The sequence below is a fragment of the Athene cunicularia genome, unplaced genomic scaffold (genome assembly GCF_003259725.1).
Source record: "Athene cunicularia isolate RWA unplaced genomic scaffold, athCun1 SCF_32, whole genome shotgun sequence".
NCBI lineage: Eukaryota > Metazoa > Chordata > Aves > Strigiformes > Strigidae > Athene > Athene cunicularia.
In genome coordinates this window covers 51,887-65,729 of record NW_020799400.1, presented here as the reverse complement: position 1 = coordinate 65,729, position 13,843 = coordinate 51,887, and the positions used below count along the sequence as shown (strand labels likewise).

The following is a 13,843-nucleotide window of genomic DNA, read 5'->3' as shown; positions in this document are numbered from 1 at the left end:
GTTCTTATAGTGTGGACAGTTTAGGACACAATAGCATAGGCTGTATTTCTGATCATCTCCAAAAGATGTAGGTTTGTGTTCAAAGGTTTCTACTGTGGTCTCCCAAAGGTTGTCTCTAAAAGAAAGCTTACAGGCTCTCTATCTGTTTTTATTGGTCTTGGATTCCCAGGCATGTACAAGGGCCCTATTGTCAAGCTTTTATACCAATTTTTAACAGGCAGTTCATTCCCTTAAATAATTCACAGCGGTGATAAGTAGGCCTAGATGGCTCGAACGTGATTCAAGTACGTGTGTTGGGGAAGAAGTGAGAGCTGTCAGTGAAATATCTTCTTTTTTACCACTTTTGAGCGCTAAGTTTTATTTTAAACACTTGATGACTTTTAGATCAGAGGGAGATGGCAATGCCTACCTAAGAGAGCTCAACATAGTAGGGAACACCATTTCTTCCTGATGCTCATAAAATTTCTCTTCCAGGTGAAACAGGCAACCAACCAAATCGTGATGAACTGTGCTGACATTGACATTATTACAGCTTCCTATGCGCCAGAAGGAGATGAAGGTAGGATTGCTTTTTTGCTGGAGTTTTTATCTGTTAATCCATTTCATTTCTGACATGCCGTGCTGTTGCCAACAGTGAACAACTTTGTGATATTTCGTAATAGTTTTGTAAGCTAACCTACCCCTAGAAGCACAGAATTAATTATCTTTATTCTCTTCTCATTACGACCATTTGCGTTATGTTTTAAAAAGTTACCTCAAGCTTCCATGAAATCCGAGTTCTACTCCGTCATGCCTGAGTGTTGTAGGCAAAAGGATGTTGGACTGTTTTCACGTTATTTATCTCTATACTGGATAACTGTGTAAGAACATGATCTGTACCTCTGGACTTTGCAATACTGACGAAATCTGTGACAAGGGCTTGGGTAAGGGATGCATCAGTAACAGCCTGCGCTGGCAAATACTCGTTGGGAAGGATTTGAGGAAGTACAGAAGATGCTTAATTGACATTTAGCAGGATGTTCTCAGCACAAGGCAACACGGAAAAAGGTGATTGTGTGGATAGACAACAATTGTGATCCGGTTCAGTGAAAGGGTGGAAGTAACTGAAGAAATTGGAGAAGCAATACCTGTTTGTAACACACAGTTAGAGCCCTTGGCATCTTCCCTAATTCTGTTTTGAGGAGATTCAGCAGATGCAAAAAAAGTTCTAGCAATTGAAGCATGAAATGACTGAGGTGTGGAAAAGAAGCTCCTTGAAACAGAGAGGGATGGTCTAACGGTGTGCAAAGCCTTTCTGTTTTTCTTACAGAGCCTGTGCTGTTTCAAGCAGAGTAGCTGTTTGGTCCAGCGTATATGACTGTTTCTGAAGTCCTTCAGACAACAAAAGGCTCGGTGGAGCTTCCCTTTCTGTAAGGAAAATGCCACAATGATGTCCTGAAGCACTTTGTTAAAACCGTGATTGTGACTTAAAGGAATGATCTCGATGATGGATAGAAGAAAGGTGGTTTTGATTAGCTTTGAATGTCTCTAGTATGCTTATGCAACAGCTGAAGGAAGTTGGAGAGAAGGGCTGTGTTTGTCTGAACACCTAAAGAAGAATAAAAATCTTGATTTTTCTGGACAATTTCAGTTCTTGTTTGCAGTGGCAATTCTCCTATAGCTCACAGATTTGTACGTGGCAAGTGGAATGTCTGCAATGAGTCTTTGCTCAATTGGTTTGGCTTTTTAAATTTTTAATAGAGTATTAAAGAAAACAAAGGGCTTAAGCGGAGCTGAGAGCAGCCGAGCGGCGCTTAGCTGGACGGGGAACTCTGCCCTAAGGAGGGAGCGTTCGGTGGGCGTGTTGTGGAAAAGCCGAGCTCAGTGCCGCGAGGGCGGCGGAGGAGAGTCCGACCGGGAGCAGGAGTCCCGCAGGGTTTAGGTAGCAAAAGAACACAGTGCTGCTCCCTCCCTGCTCCCTGTGTTGCTAAGCACTCCTGCAGCTATTTCTTACACTGAGTAACGAGAGTGGTAGTAATAGCAGAGTGTGTATGGAGTCTGTTCCGCCTACCACCGTGCCACAGGCCCAAACCACCTATTAATTTTTTATTTTGTCATTGAGAAAATGAAAAGTAATGGAAGACGTACCTCGAAATAAAGCCTCTTTCCAGTCAAATCAGGAAAAAATACCTAAAATAGAGAAGATGTCTATTTTAATGTATTATCTTTGTTGTTTTCAGAGCTGATTTCCCTCTGAGGTCTATTTTTCTATAACGTTGATACACTCTCCTTGTACCTTCAAAGTATTAATAGTAGAGCTTAATGGGGGCTTAAACCCAAGTACACTGGAAGTGAGTTTCTACGGCTTAAATTCCTTCATTCTGATTTTTCAGATAGCCTTGAACGTGGCTCCCTGGACACACAGCAGTAGGAGTACGGTGTAGTAGAGGCACTCGCCTCTCAGACTGTTGTAAATACTCAAGGTGCAGTTGTATCCTCTTTTTACTAGAATTATACTCAGGCTCGATGGGGTTAAAACATATCTTTCAGTTTGGTAACCTGCCAACTAGTATAATGGCTTTGGAAGTAAAATTGCATGAATTTGGCAGACTGTTTGCTGGCACCTGTTGATACAGATCAAGTCAGTCTTACTAATGCTTCTATTGTGCACAGCTTTGGGATAGTAATTGTATAACTGGTCTCAAAACCAGAGTATGAAATAGTCCAATGAACCAACAGGAATATCAGCCTGATCGTTTGGATTTAGTTACTTAGGTGAGCCTCGTACCAATTGCTTATATAGTGTATTTGAAAATGAGTGGGAAGTTAGTGATGTTTTCTCCTTTAAAGGCTCTAGTGAAGAACCGTTCCCTCTTTTAGTTCTGCACCTCAGTGGGGAAGAATTTGTCTAACACTTGTCTGTAAATGTGAGACAAATGATAATCAGTCACTTATCTTCTTTTCAAGTGTGGTTCTGTTCCAGGAAGCAGCTGTGTGAAGAAGAGACTGTCTTGTTCAACAGATACCTTTCCCTTGTTCATGGAGGTGATCTGTTGACTTCTGTGCAGAACAGTTTATTCTTTTCCCAATAATTCTTGTTAGTCTTGAGTGCCTACAGTACTGTGGCTTGTACAACAGAAATCTTAAGCTAGAACTGTGAGCTGTATTTTTCCTCCCCTCCTATTCACTCTTCTAAAGATGAATACAGCAGAGGGTAGAACTTGGTCTTTGGAATTTTAATGCAGATTTGCAGGGAAATCAGATTATTGCCCAATATTTGTCAGGGAGCTGAAGGAGGATCTCTGAAGCTTTAAAGTCAAAGTAAAAAAAATTTTGCTGTGTAATCCACAATTGAGTGATAGCGAATAATAAACCAGAGAGATTTGATTACTCAGTACTTTGGAGTAGAAAAATTCTCTGTTTCATCCTGAAACCAGTGTAGTGAGTGTAAGGGGAAGTTGTGGATTTGCTGTTTGTGCCAGGTATGCTGTAATGGAAGAAAGCTACTGAAAATACTGAGTTTTCCATTGCTGAAATTATGCCTGGCTCCTCCCACTAATCATAAGGAGCAATTGGGTTTGGTTTTTTTTTTTTTTCCAGAAGCTAGCTTTCAGCATTTGGAGTCAAATGTTTATAGTGCAGCCTTAGCGTTGAGGTGTGCATGTGCTGTGTTACCTTTGTTCAATGGTTGACTTGGCTCAGCTAAACGAAGAACTGAAAAGACATTCCTAAGCAAGCTGGTTCTTCATTTAAATTTTAGGGGATTGAGTTTCATACTTAATGAATGCAAAGCAGCTTGAGCTTCCTGTGAGTGTCTCTTCTAAGGAACTGTAAAATTGTGATGGAGTCATAATCGGTGAATTGCATTGTCTTTAGCTTGGAAGGCTTTTCAGATACTGGGGGATCTAAAGCAGGTTCTTTAAATTTAGAGATGCTTGGAGGGTAGTAGTTGGCAATTTTGCATAAAAAAAATTACAAGCAAGTGTAGTGATGTTTGTTTAGCAGAAATGATCGAGTGAACTTTGATTTGTACTTCAACCTTTAAAAGGTTTTAAAGCCAGAACTCATTATTTTTCTCTTTTGCTTCCTCGTATGGTAGAGACGTGCTTGGATGGGAGTGCTGGAGTTACACCAGAGCCTCAGGTGGTGTTTAAAAATAATAAGATGGGCAGTGCTTCTGGAGAGCTGAGCAGTGTGACCCAAGCGTGTCTGACAGCGCTCTGCGGAGCACTGCTGCTCCCCGGCCCGAAACCACGCTGCTGCGGGAAGGGCAGTGAGGCTTCTCCTCACGCCCTCCCTTCTGGTGCCATTCGTGTCTGCACTGTTGAGCAGCTGTGGGGACCAGGAAACTGCACTGACTGAAAACTGCCTCTACAAGGAGGGGGGGGGGGAAAAAAAAAAGGCAGCTTGGAGACAGATCATCTTCCTGATTCTGATGATCGTATGTGAATGCCAGTGGAAGGAAGGGAATGGGAACACGCAGCTGCAGCCAGGTGGGGAAAAATGAGACTACTGTCTGTGCCCGTAGCAGACTGGATTTGTTTAAGCCAGTTGTGAAACTTTTCTTTGGTGTAGAAAAACTCATCGTTATCCTTTCTTCTGGAGAGGACTTGACGTGACAGAAGGTTTAACGGTAGGGTTTTTTTTTTTTAAGAAGGCCTGGGCTGCGTTGGCACGGACAGTTGGGGCATATCTGATACGTGAGAACAGTTCTGACTCCTTTTAAAGGATTTTACAACCTTTGGTTTGAAACACGTGAAAAAATGTGAAAGGGCTTGAAAGCATTAGCGTGCTCGGGAGTTGCCTCGGCATAGTTCAGTGGCTAATGCTGAGGGAGGACAGTGTATGATATGTCAACACGTAGACGTTTTAAGCTAATGTGTTTAATTTGCAGATAGAGTAGGCAAAGTGCACACCGTCACTGCAGCTCAGTTGATGAATGCAAGTTCATTAAGCCACCATACCTTAATTGCCTGTGACTTCTCCGTGCCGTGGAATGAGGGCTACTTGAAAATATCCCATCTCCTGCACTTGGCTTTGTCTTCGCTTTGGAATACATGCACATTTGACACTGCTTAAAGCCTTTGGCTAGGATCCGCGTTTATAAGCATGTAATACAGAAATTGGGGTCGTTATTTGATGTATCCACCTGGTTACCGTGCAATTTCAGGAAGCACTCTGTAGAAGGACTGTAACGTATTTAAAACACTACTGTAAAACTTGATACGGAGTGTTCTGAGTTTGGGAGGATTGCTAGATCTGATTTTTTTTTTTATGCGTTTTTTTCCAAAGACATGAAGCACTAGCAGCTTTTTATTTTCTCATGCAACTTGGTCCAGACTGTACTAATGTGCTAGTGATTAACTTGCAACCTTGCAGTGCCAAACTCTCCAAAGTTAGTAGGCTGCCAAAATTGTGTTGTTCTCTTCAGGAGCTTTTGTATTCAGCACTGTTAGGAATTCAGACAGCCTTTTACTGCAATTACATCTTTGTTATATGCAGTTCTCTTAAACTCTAACAAAAAGTATTGTTGATGGTTTTCCATGTTTTTTTTGCTCTGGATTAAATTATTGGCACTGAATAGTGGTTTTGGTTTTTTTTTTTAAAAAAAAGTAACTTTGAATCTTTCATTTATATTCTGCTTTTTCAGAAATTGGTATGTAAGCAGCTGCTTTGAGAATTACAAAAAGCTGCTAGAGTTGAGCATGGAAGGACTCTCTTCTAGACACCAACTCCTCAATGAGTACACGCCTTGCGAAACCGTAACTGAGCGTTAACCTTTTATCGGAGCTGTGCTCTTGCCGTGGCTTTTAAGTGCTCCTCAGAGGCCGGTTGTGGAGGCGAGCGGGGTGGTCCTGGGGCATCACAAGCCTCTCGGCCTCCTCTGTGGAGATTGTGATCCCTATGTGCCGGAGCACAAGGGGCCCCGCTCCTGAGATGGCAGCTTCCAGCCAACTTCAACTCTAACCTGTTTAAACATTGTGTCTAACCTTAGGGGAATTGGGATCTAACAGCCTGAAATTAAGCCTTGGAAGCTCTTTGAAACAAGGTTGCGTTGTGCGATGTGTTAATGTATTCCCAGGCTGTTGCAGGGGAAAAAAAAAACCAAAAACTGAAGGTCTTCACCTTCTTGTACCACTGGTGATGTTTACCTGTGTTTTTCCTAGTAGGGGTTAAAAAGGTTATAACGTAGCGGAGCTACAGATTCAAATACACCGAGGAGGACTTCACATCTGGGAGAGGAGGAGGGGGAAACTCGATAAGCGTTGTCAGCTTCTGGCAGAAGATCTGCATAACGCTCATTCTTCTGTATTTCTCAGTTTCACTAGGTCAGAACTACGATCCTGAAGTCATGGTATTGTTTGTCTTTGGTATCAGATTGTTTCCATGAGAAGTTGTAAAAAGATAAAAAAGGTTTTGGTTTGCTGTGGTCATTTTAAAATACACTGGGGCAGGGGGTGGGCGTGTTTCTGCGTTCTTGTACTGATCTTGTTTCTCAGGTTTTCATTTAGCCTCTGCCCACAGGCTGACAGCTCAGCATCTGCAGGTTGTTCAGCAGTGGGATTCCTCCAGGCAGGATTAACACAAATTTCCAACAGGTATTCAGCCTGTCCTTCCCTCTGACTGAGGTCACTGACATGCTATCGCAGAACAACAGGTTTGTTGTCTGTTGGACTCTAAAGATAGTCGGGGTCAAAATTCATTGGGTCTAAACGATGGAGTCAGCAATCGGCTCCGCGCTCGGTTGCTGGAAGCCCGTTTCCAGGCTAGCGGGTTGTGCGTTAACATTGTTCCCTTCTGTGTCTTCGGCTCTCCTATAATGTCTCCTTTTCTACCTCAGTATTCCCCAGAGTTTTCAGAAGGAAAGCTAAACCTTTCCTTTTTGTTGCTCATTGCCCAATGCTTGCTGGCATTTTGACGTCCTTGGCATGTATTCTGTGTAAATGGTCTATCCCATCCCTCTTACGCTTGATTCTAAAAATCTTGAAACTCCTTAGTACAGACTAGTAGATTAAAGTTCTTCTACTTGATCCTGTAAAGAATTTTTCTTGAATTTGCACCGGTACTGGCTTTTTGGTTTGAGATTTTTTTTTTTTTTCTACAGCTAGAGTTGCTTTATAGTAAGCATTTATGTATTGCGTACCCTAGCATGGTGGTTAACTCTGATTAAACACTGAGCAGAGCCCTGTGAAACCAGTAGTTAAGACTAATGTATTCATGCAGTTTCTGCATTTATGTTCTCTGTGAGCAGAGGTTGGTATTAGCTCTGACATAAGGCTGAAATTGTACTATTCCAGAATAAATAGCACTTTAAATTTTATAAGAATAAAAACATGTTTCTGGTTCCTTTTCTCGCATATGGAACAACTTAGCTGAACATCTTGTGACCGTTCTTAGGCTGCCTCTGAAACAGAATACCTGGATCCCTGTAGCGATACTTGAGTGTGGAAGAGAGGTCATTCTGTAAATGAAATTGTTCCTTCAAACAAGCTTTCTTCATTCAGAATTCCCTTTAATGAAGTTGATATAGCGGTATGTCTGTCTTTGAGGGTGTTTACCTCTCTGTATCACAACGCTTTCCAGTACTCCTTTTTGTCCTTTTTTTTCTGTGACCATTCAAAGCTTGTAGCTTCTTCAATAGCTGACTGAAGCTGTTTACTGATGACTGAGCTATTGACTACTTAAGCCAATTTTGAAAGTACCTGAAAAGGTTGCTAGGCCCTTGCTAGCATTTCAGTGTCCTGGGTGTCTTCCCACTTCAATTTGAGTGATGTCAGTGGGATGGGACAAGCAGCTTGTACTAGGAGCGCTTTCAAAACTACACTGAACTGCCAAATGTTTATTGTATTTATAGATCTAGAGTTATCCATCAGTATGTCTACGTGGAAAGATGTATTTTCATGCTCAGGCTTACCAAGTTTGGTGGTTCGCGATGCTGATGCGTGGTGGAAGGCATTGCTCGTTTGTTCCGGTGGAGATTTGCGTTTCTTTGATACCTGGTGATGGAGGTGGTTGAGTATAGGGTGACATAGGTAGCAGAACTTGCAAAGTGAGGTCCTACCTAGCTATTTTAGGATTTTTGTTGTTGTTGTTGAAGCAGCATAGATGTACATCACCTTGGATGCAGTGAGTGGGACTTGATGAATTAGGAAGGAAGAAGCAACACCAGGTCTCCTCTCCTGGCTCTGCTAACTCTAAGCTGCAGGACAGTTTAATTCCTGAGGACCAATTCCCTCCCCCTGTCTCTCCAGCTTGGCCTCATCATTCGGATCTCTGCATGTACAAATAGATCCAAGGCTGTGTAAATGCCATTCTGCTTAATATTGTGGTTGATTTTGGATACCCTTGCTGAATGGTATACAAACTCCAAGGTAGGTCCTTGGTTCTGAAGACAATTTTTAAATAAAACCGACTTTCTGTTTTTCTTTGTGGTTAAAACCAAACAAAACAGCCCTGCTGTGGATATTAGTGTGCTTTTCAAAGTGAGATCCACAAATTAGTTAAATCATAAGGCATCCTGTTTGGAATAATTAATAAGATTCCTGCTGCACCGACGTAAGCACTTGATGTCGAGGGAAAGTTTTGTGCTGTGTTTTGCCGTTTGTGGGGAGTGTAGCAGTTGCTGCCAGCGCTGCTGGTGGGGTCCAGGACGCTGTTCCTGCTGCGCGTTTACAGTTTCGCAGGGCAGCGTTTGTGACTCGGCGCAGCAGAAAACTTCCCTGCGTGTGCGAGTGCAGCACACGGATGGATGAGGTGTGTGGCTGTGTAGTCTGTGAATGTGGGAGATTTGATTTTTTTTTTCTGAAGGAAGATAATATAACGTGGAACTCTGACAACGAGTGGCGTTTCTTTGGTTGCTTGCATTTTTATCATTCTGGATCATTCAGTCCTTATTGATTTATTCAGTAACTACAGCATGTTGTTGGATTCGGCTGGTTCAGTTAATTTTAAATGTTCATGAGTTACAAAAACATCTCTGGGGCTTATTTTGAACAAAGTGGTCTTGTTTTTCTGTTTCAGAGGTACATGCTACAGGGTTCAACTACCAAAATGAGGATGAAAAGGTTACTCTCTCCTTTCCCAGTACTCTTCAGAAAGGTAAGAGCTATTTTCATGCTTTCTGCGTTTAAGATGTTTGCACTTGAAAAAGCTGGAGTAGGACAGCTCTGTCTTTCCTGAAGTTTCTGACTGCAAATGTAGTGCTCCCTGGGGAGTCTGTCCACTATAAGTCACTTTGTGAGCCTCTGGAATTGAAAATGTTATTTCACTAACGGTGATTTTTGCTTCCAACACCTGTGGTGACTCTAATTATTTACCTGCTATTGGGAGTCAGGCTCAGAAGCTATTTATGTTAGCTACCGATCATCTGTTTTCCTCTTACTGAGAATGAGCTAATCTGAATTACTGCGGTATTTTCCTAGGCGTGAACGTACTAATTTCTTTTGAAACCGCTACATTTTTTTGCTCTGAGGAGTTTGTCCGTTGAAACTCAGCTCCTGAGTTTGAATAAAGCAGTTTTTCATCTTGACAAATACAAATATAAAGATTCTGGGGTGATAAGACTTCAGTGTTTTGTTCTGTGGGATATTGGCATACTGCCTCTCTGATCAAGATCAGGTTTCCCTTTTTGCCCTGAGTCATTGAGGGCAGGATAAATCCTGAGACTAATTGACTTATAAGCTTGAACGCGGCCAGTGCTCCATCTTGGCTTTTGTAGATCTCGTAGGATGCTGTTATTACTTAGTAGCCATGCTGTATTTTTGCAAACTTTACTCAAAGGTAAGGATTGTAGGATCGGACTTCTCAAAAGGCTTCAGGCAGGTCTCTCCTGGTTACTGCCCTGTGTTTAGAAGATGAGAACAATACTGCCACGGCCTCTGGTCTCCGATTAATGATAAAATGCTGCGGTGAGTCTGGCTTTGCCTGCGTTGCTCTGCCGGAGCTTATTTTGTGTGAGGAGAGTGAAGGGTTTGAGGGAGGTTGGCAAAAAACTGATGGGTGGAGATGAGTTGAAGGGCCATCTTATTTCAGAAGGGCAGTGGGCCAGCGGAGTGGCCTGGCCTAAAGGTCCAGACAAATAAATGTTCTATTTGGCACATGCAAATAACAATGTCCCATCTGTTTCTGTTACAGGGACAGGGACGCTAAAGATAGACTTTGTAGGGGAGCTGAATGATAAAATGAAAGGTTTTTACCGGAGTAAATATACCACCCCTACCGGAGACACACGCTATGCTGCTGTCACTCAGTTTGAGGTATGGGCTATATTTTTGTTTTCAGGGAACGTCATTCTTAATATAGGATTTATGTTTAGAAGAAGCAAAGACACGATTTCCTAGCTTTAGCTATACCCTCCGGGTAAATTCCAAAAATCCGTAATTATTTGCTTCTTGCTCTTAGTGCGGATGGGTATTACTAAAACCAGCCTTTACGTTGTGACTTCAAGGTCAGTAAATTCTGGGTCTGGCAAATTCCCCAGCCGAGGATCATGCTGGTGTGCGATGCATCGTATATATACAATAGCTGCAACGTTGAAGAACAGCTATTTATTTAGATGTGGTCAAATGCCTCCGTTTAACTTTCCTTTATGAAGTATATTAATTTTTTTTATAGGACACTGCTTTTATCTCGGTGCCTTAATGACATCCAGAATGTGAGCCAGATTCTCTCTCAAGTATTATGTAAACCCTGGACGTAATAACAGAATTTTATACCATACTGTAATTTCATAGTTATCTGCCTGGTTACATAAAACCACAGAGTACTTACCTAGTACAAATAGAACATTTCTTGGGTGCAGTCTACTGACGGAATATAAATAGGTGGTCTTGTATGTACGGTCTGTGAACGCCTGGGTGCCCTCTCTGCTTTCACATGACTGAGCTTTGCTCCTGTCATGACTCTGCTAAATTTTGCTCAGACTGTAGAATTCCATCAGAGCACAGAGTGCTTTTCAGCTGCATTTTTTTTTTTTTAAAAAAACCAAGAGTGAAGTAGGTTATCACAGCAAGAATAAAATGCTCTAATGCAGAGGTCAAGAGTGGCAGTGAAGCAACTCTACAGCAATGACTAGCCATCATTCACCCAACTTTTTGCCTGTAAAATATGCTGAATTTTTGTGTGTGTTTTATTGCCACAATCTCTTGTGAGTTATTTGTTTAATGCTCTTATTTCCTTCAGGCTACTGATGCTCGCAGAGCTTTTCCTTGCTGGGATGAGCCTGCTATTAAGGCAACATTTGATATTTCTTTGGTGGTTCCTAAAGACAGAGTAGCTTTGTCAAATATGGTAAGTTCTTGATGTGCCAAGTAAACAGTGTTTTAAGTGAAGCTGTAAAAACACCAGCTGATTATTTGATAGTTAATAGTGTGTCTCAGTAACAGAATTAGGAATATAGGCTGTCTTGGTAGCTATTACTAAGCAGCAATAAATTGAGAGAGCTTTTAAAAAGATTATTGTGATGTCAGATGCTAGCACCAAAACCTAAACAGGTTGTACAAACCACAGTGGTGGTACTTTAAAAAAAAAGAAAAAGAAAAGTCTTAGCATATGTCAAGCCACGTGCTGCTTGCTTGATTAAGAATGACTGGAAAAAAATAAGCCTTTGTGTGTTTATATAGCTGTTATAGCTACATAAGCACTTGAGATAAATAAGCATGTTTTCTGCTCTAGAGAATTTCTGACCAGAGCTGGGATGAAATGTGTGAGTGGAAGTACCCCTGTCACAAATACAAGTGGGCATTTTCAGGTTGCTACTTCAAATACGGTGCACATATTTCTAGGTTATGTTGCTGGAGAAGAGCGAGTCAGTTTAAAACCAGACTTTTTTTAAATTCCAGCAGCAAACTTCCACAGTTACCCCTAAAGTCTGGCCTTGCCCCCTGACCACGTGGTTATGGTTTCTGTTTTAGAATGTAAAGTGAAAGTCTGATGCCATGCTGGGATGTGGGTAATAGTCACCTCCAAGGACAGCAGCTGATGGCTGATGTGTTCAGCTGCCTTTGCTGTCACGGAATAGAACTTTTGTATTGTAGAAGTGCAACTCCTTAGTTAGGACTGGGGGGGAACTACGTTGTGGTCTGTGTTTTAAAGTCATAAAAGAAGTCCTTTCATTTTTAAATGCGTGACTCATAACGATGGAATAGTGAGCCAAATGTCTTGTGTAACACGGTTTCACTTCCATGAAACTAACTGATTCCCTTTCATGTTGAAAGAACGTCCTTGACCGGAAGCCGTACCCAGACGATGAAAATCTGGTGGAAGTGAAGTTTGCTCGCACCCCCATAATGTCGACGTATCTCGTAGCGTTTGTGGTGGGCGAATATGACTTTGTAGAGGCCAGGTCCCTCGATGGCGTCTTAGTGCGTGTTTACACTCCTGTGGGCAAAGCGGAACAAGGAAAGTTTGCGTTAGAGGTAAATGTGCTCAGGGTGGCTCCCTCGCTGCTGCAGCCATCACTCTCCTCTGCTCAGTCCATGCAAAGCCCGTGCGGCTGATTTTTGGCTTTGATGGCTCAGAGAGGCTGGGCTTGATGTTAAACAATTTCAGTTTTGGACAAACTGCTGTCTGTAATGACGGAAACGTGCGGCTGAATTCAGTTCTGATACGGTGGCGTGGACTTTGCTCCAAAGATGAGGAGAAGTGCCGAAGGGTAGGCTACAGCCTGGAGAAACGGGGCCGGGAGTCTTCCAAACTCTTGTGCTCTCGAAGCTGGGAGTGGGGCTTCTGGAAGGAACCTTGTGTGTGCTGCTTTCTAAGGCTAGTTTCAATCGTAAATCTTCAAGTTTTACCAATTGTTCCAAGTCAACATAACATTTCTCCTCTTATTTCTTACAGGTTGCTGCTAAAACTCTGCCTTTTTATAAGGACTACTTCAATGTTCCTTACCCTCTTCCTAAAATTGATCTCATAGCTATTGCAGACTTTGCTGCTGGTAAAGTAACTCACTTTATTGATGAACTGTATTTTATTTGAATTTTAAACATTTAGGAAGAGGTGTGTATCAATATCAATAAACCTTTGTATTTATTTTATAAAGGTGCCATGGAGAACTGGGGCCTTGTTACTTATAGGTATGCTGTTAAAATACTGTCTTTCCCCCTCTTTGTTCACTAATTCTTGGAAGTAATTGGATTAGTTTTAGGGAGCTGTGATTATTGGGTATCATCCCAAATAAGGCTGAGTAAATACCTTCAACTCTTGCTTCGGTTTGGATAATTTTGACTTCTGCAGCAGCGTGCGTTATTGTACAAACCTTAAGAAGGCAAAAATGAGCTATTACAACTACTGTCCAAGGGTGTGAGATTTTTTTAAGTGTCTGGCAGCACTGCCTGTTCTACAAGAGAACTTTCTTGGCCCCTTTTTTCCCCGTTCAAGTTACGTACTTAGTGACACAGCTGGAATTGTTTCTTATTCGACGTTGTAGGCAAGTTGGTAATTTTAGCAACCACAGCATAACCATGTGGATATGAGTAAATCAGAAATATTAACTTGCCTTCCTTTTCAGTTTGGTTTTTTTTTTTCTTCATCTGATCAAGCTTTTGTACTTTTGCTTGATATTATTACATTATCTGTGCTCATTGTTAGAATTATTTTCCTTCGTTTTGTACAACTTTGTAAGCTTTGGACTTTAAACCCTGAAATAGTTTGAATTTCTTCTGCTAAACTTTTAATTTGGCCTTAAAAAAATGACAATGGAAATTTGAGCCCAGGTTTAATATCTCCTTGTCTGCTTATCGCAATTCTGATGAAATCTGGTATTTTACTTCCCGTGGGAGGGGGGGGAAAAATAATATTTGTCCTGGATAAGTAGAATTTTTGCAAGCCTTTCTTAATTGTGCTGTTAATTTCCCCCGCCCCCCCC

The 13,843-nt window shown here is 41.8% G+C and overlaps 1 protein-coding gene across 1 annotated transcript in view; it reads left to right on the top strand.

The window, feature by feature from the left end:
• The first annotated feature begins 435 nt into the window (after positions 1 to 435).
• The window catches only part of NPEPPS (aminopeptidase puromycin sensitive), a 29,213-nt gene continuing 15,805 nt past the window's right edge, over positions 436 to 13,843 (top strand). The window contains exons 1-7 of the mRNA XM_026867381.1: positions 436 to 559; positions 9,001 to 9,078; positions 10,114 to 10,235; positions 11,161 to 11,268; positions 12,195 to 12,395; positions 12,817 to 12,913; positions 13,019 to 13,052. Coding sequence (XP_026723182.1) covers positions 451 to 559; positions 9,001 to 9,078; positions 10,114 to 10,235; positions 11,161 to 11,268; positions 12,195 to 12,395; positions 12,817 to 12,913; positions 13,019 to 13,052 — 749 coding nt within the window. The 5' untranslated portion in view covers positions 436 to 450. The remainder of the gene's footprint in view (positions 560 to 9,000; positions 9,079 to 10,113; positions 10,236 to 11,160; positions 11,269 to 12,194; positions 12,396 to 12,816; positions 12,914 to 13,018; positions 13,053 to 13,843) is intronic.